This window comes from Cylas formicarius, unplaced genomic scaffold (genome assembly GCF_029955315.1).
Source record: "Cylas formicarius isolate icCylForm1 unplaced genomic scaffold, icCylForm1.1 PGA_scaffold_3__17_contigs__length_32017465, whole genome shotgun sequence".
Taxonomy (NCBI): domain Eukaryota; kingdom Metazoa; phylum Arthropoda; class Insecta; order Coleoptera; family Brentidae; genus Cylas; species Cylas formicarius.
The window spans coordinates 13,296,137-13,313,506 of record NW_026844326.1 but is presented as its reverse complement, the minus strand read 5'-3'; the positions used below and the strand labels follow the sequence as shown (position 1 = coordinate 13,313,506).

At 33.0% G+C, this 17,370-nt stretch overlaps 2 protein-coding genes across 3 annotated transcripts; one reads left to right on the top strand and one right to left on the bottom strand.

Moving 5' to 3' along the window:
* Positions 1-149: 149 nt before the first annotated feature.
* Positions 150-17,321, top strand: LOC132700004 (G protein-coupled receptor kinase 1). Of its 2 annotated transcripts, XM_060667041.1 has the most exons (14): positions 150-558; positions 1,039-1,245; positions 1,349-1,425; positions 1,537-1,607; positions 9,647-9,748; positions 9,807-9,881; positions 10,256-10,317; positions 10,485-10,536; positions 12,299-12,646; positions 12,702-13,108; positions 13,169-13,352; positions 13,407-13,569; positions 15,320-15,540; positions 16,277-17,321. In XM_060667041.1, exons 2-14 carry the CDS (start codon positions 1,133-1,135, stop codon positions 16,469-16,471), a joined length of 2,070 nt encoding a protein of 689 aa, XP_060523024.1. In that variant the 5' UTR covers positions 150-558; positions 1,039-1,132; the 3' UTR covers positions 16,472-17,321. The 2 variants fall into 2 exon arrangements, with proteins under 2 accessions (XP_060523024.1, XP_060523025.1); XM_060667042.1 differs by lacking the exons at positions 150-558; positions 1,039-1,245; positions 1,349-1,425; positions 1,537-1,607 and adding an exon at positions 4,407-4,553.
* LOC132700005 (dynein regulatory complex subunit 3-like) lies at positions 1,767-7,942 on the bottom strand. Its single transcript, XM_060667043.1, has 8 exons — positions 7,782-7,942; positions 7,073-7,397; positions 6,611-6,770; positions 4,204-4,406; positions 2,811-3,020; positions 2,439-2,675; positions 2,131-2,357; positions 1,767-1,958 (listed from the first exon to the last, which is right to left on the bottom strand). Exons 1-8 carry the CDS (start codon positions 7,869-7,871, stop codon positions 1,782-1,784), a joined length of 1,629 nt encoding a protein of 542 aa, XP_060523026.1. The 5' UTR covers positions 7,872-7,942; the 3' UTR covers positions 1,767-1,781.
* Positions 17,322-17,370: the final 49 nt, after the last annotated feature.

Here is a 17,370-nt window from a genome sequence, read left to right as displayed (position 1 = left end):
ACTGTTCACGTATTACGATTTTGTTGCACTGAACTGAATTTGCATTGTGAAAGTAAGTTCGTGACGTCATAACAATATTTCCCTAGCGCGAAAGAAAATACATTTCACAGTTTTAGACATACATTTTGATATTCTATGGGAATGGTGAGCTATTTCTTTCAACAGCTGTTTCTTGTCAATCGTTGAAGGTTTTCTGTCAAATAGAGGCTTTAATGTCGATATGTTTTATAAAATAGATTTTTGTAGTTTCTTCAGAATAAAACCAAAATATTCTTACAAGTTTTAACGCAATTCTATCGATAGCAATAACAGACTAACCTTTTTCCAATGCTCAGGTTTAAGTGACTAAGTCTATAACATAAACAGATGCAAATCCATAAACATTGATCGCCTAATGTATTTAAAATTAGTATCGTTTTCTTCAAAAACTCGTTATTCCAAACTCTGTTTGGGAGTGTAATCTTACCCTTTGTGAGTGTTGACAATATACAAAAAAATGTTCGAGTTTTTTGAAACGAAAATGTGCCATCAGCCATAGCAGTTTGTTATGACTATGTGGTAAGTTTTTCATTTGGTAATTTCTCCCATGTTATAAGAAATTGCTAATATGCAGTAATACTTTATTCACTGCATTTTTACTATTTCGCTTTGCTGGTTGTATTTTTATATTGTTAAATAATAAAGTACACTGTTCTTATTTTTATTTTAAAAGTGTTATTTTATATGCTGCGAATTAGTTGATAACAATTATCATAAAAATCATGTTTTCAAATAATTTGTTTTTAATTATGTAGGTCTTGTAAAACACGTATAGACCTGCATTTAACAGAACAGCACATATTTGTTTTAATGTTTTGTAGGTACTATCGTTTTTTTAAAGTACACACAGTAGTGTGAGACATTAGATATCATACAAACTGTTCTCCCCAAAAGTTTTAATTTTATCTAAACAACGTTTTCAGCTAACTGCATTTTCATTTCACTGCTCAATTTTTGTTTTTGCACTGAACACCGAATATATTTGTGTATTTTTTGCAGAATCCATTTCAGTGCCGAATTATTTAAGATTAAAGGTCAATGCTTTTCCTGAATTTTGTTATTTGTATTTGATATCAAATATAAATTTTGCGCTATGGCTGATCTAGAAGCCGTGCTAGCTGATGTTAGCTATTTGATGGCTATGGAGAAGAGCAAATGCACTCCTGCAGCCAGAGCAAGCAAGAAGATTGTTCTTCCAGATCCCAGGTATTTACTATTTCAAAAAGTGGGACTATCTTATTAGGTCCAATTATTCCTTAGAATTAATTTTGATTTGTCCTGTTTTATCTTACTGTATCTTTTGTTTCAGTGTTCGGAGTGTCATGCACAAATACTTGGAGAAAAAAAATGAGATGTCTTTCGACAAAATCTTCCACCAAACTCTGGGTTAGTAAATTGCTTTTTTAAACTTTGGGTCGCCCTTTAGCACAAAACTATTCAAAAGAAGTCAAGAATTTCCCTATGCATATGTGTTTGAAAAAATGTTTTTTGTTGCAGGGTACTTGCTATTCAAAGATTTCTGTGAGAATATGGAGCCTCCTATTCCTCAAATTGGATTTTATGAACAGGTGAGCTTAGTTTCTGTAGTTTGGTTTATATGTATATATTATTTTGATCTGAGGACCTATCAAAATATAAATCATAATATAAATATTCAGAGTTGAACTGTGCAAGTCTTAAGAAGGGAAAAATATTAGCCAAGAAATACACAATGATTCAGTTATATGCTTTATTTGATGGTACTAAATTTCAAGTTCCTCATTATTGATTTCCGTTGTTGTTGTTGCTAAGTCTTCGAACTCCTCTCTTTGTATGTCAAGAAAATGGTTGATTTCCAGCAGTTTATGTCTGTTTCTGATTATTGCATTGTTGGCTAGAGTTTCCATTTCGGTCTTAAACCATCTTTTCGCTGTATTCACCTAATCAGATATGTGATATTAATATTTATATTGGAAATTTATTTTAAAAGTGTTGCCCGTATATCCAACTATTGTTTACTTTTCTAATTATATTTTTTACAGTATTATCAAACTATTTGTTAAGTTTTGATGAATCGAATAGAGAGTATGGATAAATAACAAATTTTGTTACCATTCTGTCTTCTCTGCCGTCGATAATCTGCATATGTACATCATGTGTAGCGGCCATGGCATTGTTCACTGAATCTCTGTCAGTCATTATATTTTTTAATAATTTAGATAGTGTTTCATCCGCATTTAAACTCACAATAGCCAGATATCTTGTGGCTGCATCATGAATATTTTCTGCGTATGACACTTCAGTGGCTCTCAGATTTGTAAATATGGCCTGCACTGCTTCTACAAATAGGATCATATCTTTAAAACATGGCTAGGAGAAGGAAAGTTATAGTGGTACTTTCGTTTCATTTAATATCTTACCAATTAAATTATTAATTATTTCGGTCATATTTTGTTCAAACAGTTGATTGACTTCTTCAATCTGTTCAAAAAGTGTCATTTCCAAGGTCATTAATTTTTTCCATGTGAAATGGATTTTGGTATCGTAATTTTTTTGGCACTGCTCGACCTTTTCCTTGTATTGGTCCTCCGTGATGGCGTCGTGGTCCAGTTGAACTTGGTATTTTTTAACCTCGTTGAACAATTCAGTTTTTTTTTCTGTAATCAAGCATCCGCATTTTGAAAAGCTGCTCGTTGAGCGAGATCTTTGTTTATCGGATATATGAAAAATATTGTTAAAATGTTACATGTTAGGTTTATATTTAAGCCTCTTTAACTAGTCGGGTAATGTACCTAAAAATAATTCCATGATTTCGATACTCCTTTCCTTATTGTCCCTTTTGGCATTTTCAATGCATCTGGTAAATTCGTCCATTTCTGTTTGACGTAAGTTGTAATATTTTTCGCCAATTTCAAAAATTGTTTTGCACAAGTTAACAAATTGACTCTTATATTCTTCGTAGAGTTCGGTAGCGTCTTCGCCAATTTCAAGAAGTGCTTTTCCTGTTTCAAAAAATACAATTAATTTTGAAAAAAAATCCTACGATGAAATAATCAAATTTGAGAGTATCTTGAAAAATATAAAATACGGACTTGATTTGCCAAATTTTCACAGGTCAACATTTTTTTTATAATTGCATTTTTTTGTGTCCAGATTTGAATGTTACAAAAAAATTTAACATGTTACAAAATTACGTCAAAGGTTAAAAAATGTTTTTTAAATTAATCGATTTTGGTGTTGGGGTTTTAGTAAGTAATGGTAACTAAATTAATAAATTATGAACAATGAAGTAAAAATCTTTTAAATTATTTTGATCGTCAATTTTGTCAGCTGTAGCTGTTATGACTAGTGTTAGGGTTGGGTAGCGGTTAATTGACCGCTTCTTAATTGACTAGTCAAATTCGATCAAAATGTTTTAAATAACATCTTGCAATTGTAGGGTGTTATCTATCATTATTTAATAATAATATGTATTTGATAATTAATTATTATGCGTTTGTGATGTCCAATTTACCTATAACCAATATACTCCTATATGATACTTAGCGATTCGGGGAATCCCAATAAAAATATCGATTCCGCTTAGTTCTCAGAACGACGGGATGACGACATAACCCACAATAATATAAATAAATATAAATTATTATTATTAAAAATTATTTCGGTCAATTATTGGCACTAAAATATTTGACCGGTCAATTCCGCAACCCTAATTATTACGCAATCAAAGTTATTTGTGGTTTAAATTTTATGTAGATACCTAAAATGGTTGCAGCAATAATTAAAAAAAAAAACGTTTTTTTTAAATCCCCTTTTACTGCTGAAGGCGGCGTTTTCGAACACAACACAACTAACGTTATTTTTTAATATATTTATCCTAGAACGGAACTCTTGAAAACGCCCTGTATATCGGTTGTTATTTTGACAGATTTTGAAATATCGTCAATTGGTTAAACAGTGAAATTTGTCATTTGAAATCATGACGGCAATTTACTGCCACATTCAGATACAGATTCTCAGATCAAATTTAAATTTTATATTTTTGATTGCAAAATCGCAAGGTTTATGAGAAATACTCCAACTTCATCGTTGAATCAATATTAACAAAAAATATGAATTTAGTAATTTATCACGAGCCACCGAGTAAATCGATGGATGTATTTATTTCCTGCAAGTCAGTTTCACCTTCCGGATCATGTTCAAACATTTCTTCGAAGAGTTGGTCGGCATCCAAACCATCGACGAACATTTTGCAATGCATCTCTGTATCTGCCATTTTTTTTTGCAAGGCAGATTTTCTCTCGTATTCTTTGGCTTCTTCTTTCTGAAGCGTTCGAAGAGACTCTTCAAATATTTCATTTCCCAAGTTCCTTTCTTCGTCAGTGATTCTATAAATAGGCAATCGAGAATATCGATCTTTTGAATGACATTTGCATAGATTTTTTGTTTCCTGTTTTAAATTCGCTACTTAAAACGTTATTGCCCAAGGTTAAGAATGTTTGCGTTAAGTTATTGTTCGGCGCTGAATTTGATAGGTGAGTAACAGGATGTGGTCAACCGAAAATCGGTTTTGTGTGATTAGGATATCGTAGAGCTTCTGTACTTTCACCAATAGTACAAATAGATACAGGATAATACTTTGGTTAATATTATTACATATTATTAAATGAAAATGTTGAAGTAAGGATCTACTGGGGATTCTCAGTTCAGTGTGACGTAACTTAGTAATTTTTTCTACAGTAATTTAGAATTGTATATTGTATATTTTGTATATTTTAAGTATTATCCAAAACTATAAAATTCACATTAATAGCGATTTATACAAATTTTACACACATTATAGATAATTATTAATTTTTTGATAAACGCGTTTGACACATTTTTTTTTGTTAATTTCTTTTCCGACAGGGTGCGTCAGCTATGATAGAAAACCCTGGCGAAAACGCTGATCTAATTTTGGATCCTATTTTCAAACTTATTTTTCACTAGTTTTTGATACTCATAAGGGCTCAACACATTTAAAAATTTTTCATAACTAATCTTCTTACTCAATATTTGCAAAACTTTTTTAAGTGCACATCAAAAATTAAATTTTTGCGATGTTTTTTAGCTTAGTTTATAGGGGTCACCAAACTTTCCATCCTTAGGGTCACACTGTTTACTCCAGTAAGCTCCAAAAGGCAAAACCGTTTTAATTTTTTACTATTTTATGATTTTAGTATAATTGTGTAAATTATTTGTTTTTGCTTAAGTTAAATTTTCGTCGTATTATGCTTGTCATTAAGGTTTAGTAAACCCCTGGTCGATTAGTATAAAACATTTTGATAAAAAGAAATAATTTTAAAAAATATTATTGCAATTGTCGAATGCGAAAAATCTACGGTAGTTTGTTATTATGAACATTGGGTAAAATCCAACCAGGAAATATTCCGCTCTAAATAATGTTTGTATTTTTAAAAACGGAAATAGATAGAACAATTATAAAAGTATAGTTTATGCATATTTTTTATTTTTTAAAATGAGTGGAGACTACCGCTATTATTCTTCTAAACTAAATTTAAGGAAATTCTTATGCATTTACTTTTTTTTTCTAATTTTATGTTCTATTTAGAAACTCTTTTGCCTCCTGTTTTTTTTTCATAAAACTTAGAGCTTTATAGTTTTTAGTTAGGTTCTGTCAAACAGTTGAACCAATCTTTATCAATTATTTATTATTATTATTACTTAATTATTACATTTTACAAATAATTTAATAAAAAACATGTCTGAAACTAATTGATCTTTTTATGCGCAGACAATGAATAAATAAATACCGTCTTTAAAAACCTTTTATTTGGACTATCTAATTCAAATAAAAACAACACCAATAAACAAGACACCTTAGGCAGAACAAGAATACGATGTTAACTTTCGAAAATGTCTACCTTGCGTCTAATGCATGCATTTATGCTTCCAAGTAATTTCAGTTAGCACGCATGTACATAACATGCATATCTGCCATTTCTGCATTCGTGTAACTCAGCATTAGTTAGGTATTGAGATTTTTTTATGTGGAAACGGTAAGTATTATGAAAAAATTACAGGAGGCAAAAAAAATCTAAACAAAACGTTTTTCCTTTAATTAATTAATTAATTAATTTTGTTAAGAGGAATTAATTAAGTTAAGAGTAATGGTAGGGGTTGTCTATTTAATCCCCTCCACTCAATTTTAAAAAATTAAAGATAGACAGAAAGTGTGCTTTTACAATAGTAATACTTCCATAATATTTTATTCTATTTTCGTTTTTTATGATAAAAAATAAAATCATTATTTTTCCGCCATATTTGTAGCGCGATATTTCCATTCCTTTGCTTTGTAACACGCTGGAAATACTCCTCTTGATGAGTATTTTCAAAATATTACACCATAGCAGTTCAATAGTATTCATGAGTATTTTTTCAATTTATTTGTAAAGCTATTTTAATTCATATTATTATTATTATTATTATTATCAAAAATGATAAACGTGACGTCTATTTTCCTTTGCACTCTAGAACATTCCCCTTCAGTTACCAGTTAGCCTGTCATCGTTGTATTTACATCGTTTCTTACCTGCGATATTCGTAATATACCAGGTTCGGCAAATAGGCAGCCACATAGCATCTAAATTGTTGGTCGTGGGTGCATGGATTTTCTGCCATATTCAGCGATATGAGATTTGGAAATTTTCTAAAGTAATTTACGTTGCTCTTGTCAACTAATTTATTTTTTCCTAGAACAAATATCCGGTATATGTCGCCAACATTCAAACGTTTTGAAAATTAATATTTTTTAATTCAATTCATTATTATTGGCAACATTTATAACGTTGTGAGATTTCAATTTGATTTTTTTTATTATAATGATTCAGATACGATATTTAGTGTGACGAATATATTATTATTATATTATATTATAAAAATATTATTGAGTTATCTTTAATTCCATCTACATATGGAGACAAAAGCACGCATCAGTAATTTGGTTAGTTTGCTTTAGATGCCACGTCAATGGTGTAAAATGTTAGGTACTTACCTATGCTGAAAATGGCGAGCTTTGTTTGTTTTTCCATGTTCTCCACGATTTCGATTAAATTTTCGTAGAAATTTATCTTTTCAAGATTGATTAAAGCATCTAAATTTTCAATTTTTTTAATATTGTTAAACGAGAGATCTAGTTCTTTCAAATGTACCAGGCTATCCAAGTTCTCAATTTTTTCGATCAGATTGTTGTTGAGCCCTAATTTGGTTAAGGTTTTTAGTATCCACAGGTGATCTATTTTTAGAATGTTTAAGTATTCAAATCGAATTTGTTTAACTTCGTCCATGGAGATGCCTTTTTCGCGTAAAAGGCGGCCCACCTACGAAAGTGATTTGAAATGTCAATTATTTGTATGTGCACGATTTTAAAGCCACCCTGATTACAGTATTCTTCTTCACTCTAGTTTAACATAAAATTCAAATAATTTCAAAATAAAAAGATTTAAACTCTAAAAAATAATACTTATTTTTTAATTTAATTTATTATTCTTAAAATTCCTTGAAATTTTCCTTAAAATTTCTTGAAAGAAGTGAGCGTTAAATATTCAATAAAATAAAAAAAATTGAAAATTGATTATAAATATGTAATAAAGTAAAGCACAAATCAGAACTTAGTAAACTTAGTGCTAGCCATCATCTACGTCTACATATTCAAGTAATGATAGCAGTAATGTAGATAAGTTCTATTAGTAGTGTCTATTTACCTCGCCTTTTGGATATTGCAAATCTATACATTTCTCTATAAGGTCGTTGTCGATAACTCGGAGCTGTCTTTCTTTACACGGATCTGTCATCACGTGTTGCAAACTGAACGTTAGGAAGCGGGAATTGATTATTTTGTTTGGATGCTTCCAAGGAAACGAGAATTGTACGGGATTGGATGAGATCCTTCTCATAGAGATCTGTTTTTACTTTTTTTTTTTTCATATATTTTTCTACTTCCTTCTGTAAAATACCCATTTATATACCGATCTAGCGTGCGGCAAACGTCACTTTAGCACGTGAGTTTCTTGTCCCACAGATCCGAACACCTTCGGACATTTCCGGGATTTTACCTCACGGGTTTGGGAGCAATCGGATGGTTTCGAGGATTTTACGGCACGGCTTGAATTTTGAAGTTTGTCAATTCTGACGGTCATGTCAATGAATCTATTCGTCTTGTTTTGCAAAAATATACCCAAAAACTAGCGGTCGTAAAAAAAGTATAGTATGCAAAACGTTTGGTAAACTTTTAAGTTACTCGTTAATTAAACACAAATAAACTCGTGACTCAAATGCCGTTTACCGCTCTTGTTGCATAAAATGCTACTACCGCATTTGTTGCATAATATACTATTATTTTTAAGTGGTTCTCTCATTTCGAAAAATGGTCGCTGTGCGTATAGTCTGTTCCGTATTATGCGCTACGTAGTCTACAAAGTCACTACACTACTTTGTATTTTATTTTTTTTATTTTGCCTTAGAGAGATGCATTGTTTTTCTATCATGCTCCTGCGGACGACTATGGAACATACATCCTGTATAAAGTGACTTCAAACAATGTTCGATATTGAGGTTATAACCCTAGATCTCCCACTTTTCCTGGTATATGAATTGAATATATGAAACTTGTTTTCTGAAACCATGATACCACCGTAATAGAAAATGACGTCATCGCGTCTGGATTGAGTGAAAGAAATTGCGATTTTCATATGAATTTTTTCAAATATCTCGACCAGGGTATGTGATAGATAAAAACCATAAAGACAAAAAAATTATAGCTATTGATGCGGTTTACGATACCGTCTAAACCAATTGCCCATATTTTTTAGGAATTTTGATTTACATTTAATAATACGAAAGAACAATTTTCAGGGTCTTTTAGATTTTGGTCTATTATTGAAAAACCCTGTATGTAATCCAAAAAATGCTTGAAATAAAAGTTGTAGTACCGGATCTTCCGCGTCTACTGGTAAAATAATTTTCCCGATCAAGTAAGTAGTTTTCCAGAAAATTGTTTTTTTTTCTGGAAACTAAAATAAAAACAAAATTTTCAAAAAATTCTAAAAAATACTTGGCAATCCTTGATTACTCCCTGTTTCTACGGTTTAGATGTGGGTGTGTACTTTCACCTCTCTGCTAAATTTGAAGTCGATGGTTGCAAATTTCGGACATCGTGTTTCCTTGCGATGTACGAGAAACAGACGAAAATCGCCAAAAAAAGATAGACGCTAATGCGTCTGTCTCGTGGCTTGTTTAAAAGGAGACAAATTTCAGCATCCTAGCTCCAACGGTTCCGAAGTTATTCGCGTTTTTATGAAGCGTCGACAGAGAGTAGAGTAGAGAACGGAGAACAGACAAAACTAAAAAAAAATTTTTCGAAAGTAACAAGAAAAGTAGATATTTTCCAGTCAGAACTACCGGGTGATTTAAATAGGAAACTTTTTAGAGTTTTAGAGCACTTGCGGTGAATTGAAGAACTTTTTTTGTAATCCTGGATAAGTTCCCTTATTTTTTTCACTTTCTTGTCAGTATTGTGCAAACTCTTGGTTATATCTGTGGTTAAGCAGTGGCTTTTAATTGGTTTTAGATAAAAGAGTACGAAAAATTAGAAACTCATGACGAGAGAAAAGAAAAAGCTAAAGAAATTTACGACACCTTCATTATGAAGGAACTTTTAGCTCGAACCCACGTACGTACAATCTCACCTCTATTCGTTTTCGATAGCGTATGACGGCCCTAAATTTTAGGAATACTCGGAAGAATGCCTTCAACATGTCCAGCAGCATCTCATGCGACAGGAGGTACCAGTCACTCTTTTCGAGGTTAGTTTCTTATTTATTGTCAAACAGCCAACTGCAGTTTGCAGCAACCTATATAATAAACGTATTTTTTCGTCTTCTTCGTTTGTGCTTCAAATTTCGAATAAAACAAATTCCGAGAGTAGTGCAACGTAATACGCCCTAGCATCTTCATTTATTTTTAATCGTAAAAGTCAACTTAGCCAAATTACAGTTGCAACATTTGTTCAAAAAGTATAAGTGCTTCTAGATGACCTCAAAGTTGGAGGTACTGCCAGAATTAAGTGTCCCTTGATATGCCCATTCAAATTTGGACTATCCCTAATATTAAAAATAAAAAATAGCGAGGATTAGGTTAGCATGTATTTCATATTATGTAGCTATGTATCTTATTTTAGCCTTATATTGAGGAGATTTATAATCACCTCAGAGAAGAACCATTCAGACAGTTTATAGAAAGGTGAGTTTTTCTTTTTTACTCGTAAAATAATTAACAAAATAAAAAAGTTGAAATTGTTAATTAAAATAATTCAAAGCATAATTTAAGTGGGTGGGAATGATTATTTTTTATATTTTATTTATTGGTATTTACCGTTTCGGGGATGCAATGCATGTTTTTTGTTTTAGCGACAAGTTCACTAGGTTTCTGCAATGGAAAAGTTTGGAATTAAATATTAAGGTAAGACTTTTCGGTCGTTTCGAATGTTTAAAAAAAATTCGGTGTAATTAAACGGACACGAAAATACTGGTTGTTCCGGAAGCGACAGAAGTTCTATATATCCGCGTTCCCTGCCGTTCCATTCCAGTTTGGATCCAATCAGAGAGTTAAGCGAGGCGCGAATATTTCTACCGACTCGACTATTTATTCCATTATTCCATTGAGAGAGCAATACGGTGTTTAAAAATAACCCGTTCTATTTGTTTTGTTTTGCGCTCTAAGTAGCCGCTGTGGCGTTTATCTGAAAATGGCGCAGGTGAAAAATAAAATTCCGAATATTGGTTCTGTAAATTTCGAAAGTAATTTGATCTAGTGTTATGTTGTTTGTAGGTGGTCGAGACATACTGTAATGTTCTCTGTAAACTGATGGATTTAAATTAAAAGTATTGAAATATCCGTAAAAATTTTTCGTATAAACGTAAAAAAAGTTTAAGTACAAAAGTTGTTTCTATTAAAATGACATTTATTTTTTTTATTCGTAATCGTCACTTTTTTGTATACAGGGTGGTGAAACAAAGTTACATTTTTTTAAAGAGAACACCCTACATACGCGCTGTTGCCACGTTTCGCAAAATGATACTTTTCTCATTTTTTTAAAATGAGATACCCTGTATATTATTGAATTTTTGAATACTCATATTTTGTGTCATCATGAAGGATTTTTGCTGCTCCTCCTGGAGTTTTGTGGGAGTTTCCACTTGAACTGCTGCCTTTCTGTCCTGCAGTGCTCTTTCCATTCGAGTGGTTAACTGAAAACTAGGATTATAAGGGAGAATTTATTACAAATTCGTTTCATTTCAATCAATGTCCGCGATGTACTCATCATTTTAATAATTCTTTTGATACCATAGATTCACAGCACATACTAAAAATTTTATTACGCTATTACGAGTAATTATCTATGTTCATAACCTACCTGAAATATTGCCTTATTTATGTGATTTTTATGGGTTCATTTTCTACTTACGTTTACGGACGACCCTCAAATTCAGTCGTACTGGACTAATGAAACTTCCGCACCATTTGAAAACAGACTATAAAATAAAAAAATAGTAAAACAAGTCACGTAAATTTTCATGATTCCCAGAGACCACGTCTTCCGTGGTTCCTATTAGTATGTGTGTGATATTTTTAAAACCAAAGAAAAACCTTGAGGTTAAATGTTTAAAAGCCTAGTTAAGAGCACTATGTTTTATCGACAACTAAACTTTTACTACTAAAAAAGATCGCTTACCAACTTTAGGATATCTTCGTTGCCAGCAAAAGGCCTACGAAGAATCTAAATAAGGTTATCACCTAAATTTATATAAATGGCAAAATATGCATCTTTGAGTTTGAAGTTTGAACAAGAAATGCCATATTGAGTCGGATATAGGGCAACACCACTTATGTAACCAATCTTTCTGACCGGCTATGTTTTTTTTTTCTGACCGTGTAACCTGCCAACCTCTGTCAGTCTATGGAGCGGGAAATGCCTAGTTTGTTGGAAATAAATGGCTAGTAGGGTATTCAATTTTCGATAAGTATATTTAAAGACAACAGAGACACCCTGTAGGGTCCGAAGATTTTTAGAAACGTTCTATCTTTAATTACAGCGTAATTTAGTACGGTATAGTTAAAAGTGCAAATCATGTCATTATGTCCCATTGAATAAGCGAGATGCGCCAGCCAGCCAGCACGGGAAAGCTACCTACATTATAGACTTAATTATTCTTTTGGGCAGTTATCGATGAATGACTTCAGCGTCCACCGTATTATCGGTCGCGGTGGTTTCGGTGAGGTCTACGGTTGTCGGAAAGCCGATACGGGTAAAATGTACGCCATGAAGTGCCTAGACAAAAAACGGATCAAAATGAAACAAGGCGAGACTTTGGCGCTGAACGAACGCATCATGCTGAGCTTGGTTAGCACCGGACAGGACTGTCCCTTCATCGTTTGCATGACGTACGCCTTCCACACTCCCGACAAGCTGTGTTTCATATTGGACCTGATGAACGGAGGCGACCTCCATTATCATCTGAGTCAACACGGCGTGTTTACCGAACAAGAAATGAGATTTTACGCGGCGGAGGTAAAACTTCGCGTCAATTCGAATCGTACCAACGCATTAAACCATCATTTTTCAGGTAATATTAGGTTTGGAGCATATGCACAGGAGGTACATCGTGTATCGGGATCTGAAGCCCGCCAACATTCTACTCGACGAACACGGACACGTACGCATCTCGGATCTCGGTTTGGCTTGTGATTTTAGCAAGAAAAAACCTCACGCCAGCGTCGGTACGCACGGCTATATGGCTCCCGAAGTGTTATCTAAGGGAACGCCCTACGACTCGTCCGCCGACTGGTTTAGTTTCGGGTGTATGCTCTATAAACTTCTCAAGGGTCATTCGCCTTTTCGGCAACACAAGACAAAAGATAAACACGAAATCGACAGAATGACCCTCACCATGAATGTCGAGCTGCCCGATTCGTTCTCTAAGGATTTGAAATCATTATTGGAGGGTTTGCTTCAACGTGAGGTGGACAAAAGGTAGACGCGCGATTACGGGATGTAAGGGGGGTGATTGAGGTTTCGTTTATTTCTTTCCAGATTGGGCTGTCGCGGTGGTGGAGCTGACGAGGTAAAAGCGCACGTCTTTTTTTCCGGACTAGACTGGCAACAAGTATATAATCAGAAATACGGACCCCCTTTGGTACCGCCACGCGGAGAGGTTAATGCCGCAGACGCGTTCGATATTGGCTCGTTCGACGAAGAAGACACCAAAGGCATCAAAGTATACATGTTTAGCTACCTCACTTGCGTTCTAATACGCATAATATTATTTTAGCTTACGGATGCCGATCAGGAACTGTACAAGAACTTTCCTCTGGTTATATCGGAGAGGTGGCAGAATGAGGTGGCCGAGACTGTGTTTGAGTCGGTTAATCAAGAGGCTGACAAAAATGAGAAGAAAAAACCAAAACAGAAGAAACTGTACGACGACGACAAAGGTAATTGCCATCAATATTAAGTAATTATATTTTAAAAATTTTCGTCGGTAATATCATCTAAAGCTCTGAATTTCAACAAAGTCGGGAAGGGACATTCGTCGTTTTCCCATTGTTGCGGTTAGATCAAACGGTTGGAGACGACAACTCCAAAGTCAATCTGTAATGTGCCTGCGGAGAGTTCTGTTTTATTCCTCTCCTGTGCCAAGTCAACAAAAACAACAAAAATCAGTTTAATATATTTTAAGAAACCTCCAGTCACATTGATTCTACAAATCGGAAAAAAAACAAGTTCTAGTATATATTCTTCGGGTTTTATTTACATGGTCTAATAATAATAATACTTTAGTTGACTACAAATAAATGAATAACAGTTAATATCAACGTTCATTGCCAAATATCCATAGAGCCTCATATTTCAATTTCTTTAACAAATCATTTGCAACACTTTAAAAAAAAATTATGATAATAATACTAAACTGTGTTTAATAAAAATAAAAACTGAACTGTCCCTTGTGGAAGACTACATTTTGTATTCTTGTAGGTTGAATATTTGCCATATTTCATAACTTGTGTCCGACCAGATATGTAATCTTTAAACCAGTTCACTCTAATAAGGAGCAAACCATATTTTTCGATTTTAATTAGATGTAGCTCTCTGTTTATTGTCAAACGCGAGTCTAAAGTCAAAAAATACTACACGCCAATCGTTCGTCCACTTTGTAAAGCTAAAGCTAATCACTAACTAAACATTTAAGAACACAATTTTACGAATTTTAAGAGTCGGTAAAAAAAGTATAGCTCATCATGATAAACTTGTAAATGTAATAATAATAATACTTTATTTAATGGCACACGGCTCGCAAAATTATATTGCATACAACAAACGGTTATGCTTACAAATAAATAAATAACAGTTAATATTCGATTTAACAAATAAATTGTAACACTTTGCAAAACCTTCTAAATAATATAATAATAATAATAATAATAATAATAATAATAATAATGATAATAATAATAATAATAATAATAATAATAATAATAATAATAATAATAGTAATAATATTAACAATAATAATAAAAAACTGTGTTTATTAACAACCAAAATATTACAATAGAAGTACCGTATGCACAATGTCCCAGAACTGTCCCTTGTGGAAGGCCATTTTGTATTCTTGAAAGTTGAATGTTTGCCATATTTCATAACTTGTGCCCTACAAGATGGGTAATTTTTAAACCAATTCACTCTAATGTTTACAAAATTGTTAACTAAACACTTTAGAATGTTATTTAAGAATTTTATGGGTCTGCAAAAAAAGATTATGGATATAGATTATAGATAAATTTTCATGAAAAACTTGTAAATGTCTGGATTTATTTTTAAAAATTTTTTCAATAATTTACCCAAGTCCGGAATAGCCCCCGCATAGTAAGGCGTGAACCAATTCGAAAATAAATTATCTCATGGTTGCGCAAACACCAGTAAACAAACATGGCGTAAAATACATATTTACCTGTTGCCTTTGAACGCCGGCCGGCGCACACAATGTTTTGTGGTTGGCAAAGCCCTATTAAATGCATAGCTTTAACTTTAATTGGGTCTGCAGCAGGGTCCGATAATTCAAAGAGAATTTTATGCATTGTTCGTTCAAACAAATAAAATTAAAAGCCGCCAGAGGTATTATTGAATTCTAAAAGTTTATTCATATTCCGATTTCTCGTTGTGCTAGCATTGACAATTTGTGTTTAGAGTCCGACTGTATACTGCACGGCTATATAAAGCGACTGGGAGGTCCGTGGTCGGCCTCATGGCAGTTACGTTATGCCAAATTATATCCAAATCGGCTGGAGCTCTATCCGGAAGGTTCGCGACCCGAAATGGTACTTATGGATCAGATAGAGGAGGTATCGGCGGATCTACAGTCAGTCAAGAACGAAAGTTGTATAGTGCTGCGGATGCATGGCCTCAAGGTAATCCTCCCAAAGAAATATTTGCTTAAAAAACTTTTAGTACTGTCAAAAAAGTTGGTGCGGTGCATCTTTGGATGCTCTTGGAAATACCTCAACGTCAATATTTCATAGGGCGAAGCATGAAATATGGTCAACAGTTACATTGAAAAATACATTTAGTTAAATCCTTCGCTTTCATACAAAAAACTAATATGACAAAAAGTATATAATATATATCATACTTGAATTGTTTTTTTTTTTAATTAGTAACAGTAATACAAGTGAGAGATCTATTTTTCTGAAAACAATTTTGTAAATTGTATATAGAAAATCTTAATAATATTCGTTTTCCAAGAGATTTCAGATAATTTTAAGAAAATAGCTGCTGAATAGTCACCATTTTTATATTTTGAACACTACAAGCCTTAATAACCGTATATAGTAAAAAGGGTAAGGCAATGAATTTTGCAGATATCGAATATTTAAGTTTTTCTATTGTACTACAGATGGAAAGTTGCTAATTCGGTGCTTTCTTCGGTGTTAAAATATTAAGAAGTTTTTTGGGCCCAACTTCTAATCCTTGAATGCTTTTTCAGTGTATTTTTCAGTATTGCGTACATATTTTATTATTGACCATATTTCACATTAGTCCACCCAAATTGGTAATTGATAAATGTTTTTATTGCAAATATTAAAACAGTCGTGTTTTTTCGTAACTTATAAATAGTGTCGTTAAGAAAAAAATGTTTAAAATTAGGACGGGAAAAAAGAGAAAATAACGTTAACCAACCCCGATGAAATCGGCCTGAAGGAGTGGCTTCAGTCGTTGAGAACCGCACACAAATTGAGCCAAGAGTTGTTGGGATCGATGGCGCGCAAGGCCGGAAAGATTTACGGAACAGACTCAAATAGTAAAAACCCAATCATTAACAAAAACGCCAACGGTAATTGAACCACGGGCGTAGAACAGTTTTTCGTTGGTACGCCCCGTTGAACTGGAGTTGTAATGGAGTACCGGAAGTACATTATCAAGTACGATGTGCGCAGGCGGATGACGCTGGACAAGACTGCATAAACTTCAATCAGTATTTTATTTTCAATTAAACGTCTCGTAGCGGAGGGTTTAACCAAAATTAGGCAATGCATTCGGGACTGTTTACGCTACCAAAATGCGAATAGGAACATTTTTTTAAATATGTATGCGTCAATTAACACGAGAATCGGAACTCATTTTTATGTGATTTTAAATGGTTTGGATTTGCATATCAATTACAGTATCTCCAAAATTAGAATCGCACTATTTTTCAGTACCTGTTTGTTTTTCGTTAGTCAACTGCCGAACGCTCAAATGTTGATTGATATGTAGGCGGTAGTGAGGATTTTTCACCTGTATTTGACGTCACGTAAAACTTTGTTCTGGAACGTTTTTCCTTGGTTGAAAATTGTTAAATTGTTAGAGAAATTCGTCGTCTCGTAAACACAGAGGGTGTATAGTTTGTATTTCTTCCCAATAAACCAAAAAAAAAATAAACGAGCAATGTTTTCATGACATTTGCCGCTGACTATTTATGTGTAACCTATTTATTAAATCGTCATATTTAATTTTACAACGTACTATTAAATTCTTTTATATCATTTAAAATTCTAGATTTTGTGTATCATATACTACTTGTAGTACGAGTCAAACTTATGTTCGATTCTTTTTATATAGCTTTATCTTGAGGATGCAATTGTAATAAATTTTGTAAAGGTTGTAAAATGAATAGCTTTGAATTTGTCTAGTCAAAAAAATCAATAAAAGAAGTACGTATTCAAAGTACATTGTTATTTTCTTACAATATGTTGTTGACC

What these genes read in the sequence shown, in the direction of transcription:
- LOC132700004 (XM_060667041.1), top strand. Translation starts at nt 1,133, where the DNA reads ATGGCTGATCTAGAAGCCGTGCTAGCTGATGTTAGCTATTTGATGGCT. An exon ending in AATCTTCCACCAAACTCTGG is followed by an intron (nt 1,426 to 1,536) that starts GTTAGTAAATTG and finishes TTTTTGTTGCAG; the next exon opens with GGTACTTGCTATTCAAAGAT. An exon ending in AAGACACCAAAGGCATCAAA is followed by an intron (nt 13,353 to 13,406) that starts GTATACATGTTT and finishes ATATTATTTTAG; the next exon opens with CTTACGGATGCCGATCAGGA.
- LOC132700005 (XM_060667043.1), bottom strand. Translation starts at nt 7,871, where the DNA reads ATGACAGATCCGTGTAAAGAAAGACAGCTCCGAGTTATCGACAACGAC. An exon ending in GCTCGCCATTTTCAGCATAG is followed by an intron (nt 6,771 to 7,072) that starts GTAAGTACCTAA and finishes TATTTGTTCTAG; the next exon opens with GAAAAAATAAATTAGTTGAC. An exon ending in AATAATTAATAATTTAATTG is followed by an intron (nt 2,358 to 2,438) that starts GTAAGATATTAA and finishes TCCTATTTGTAG; the next exon opens with AAGCAGTGCAGGCCATATTT.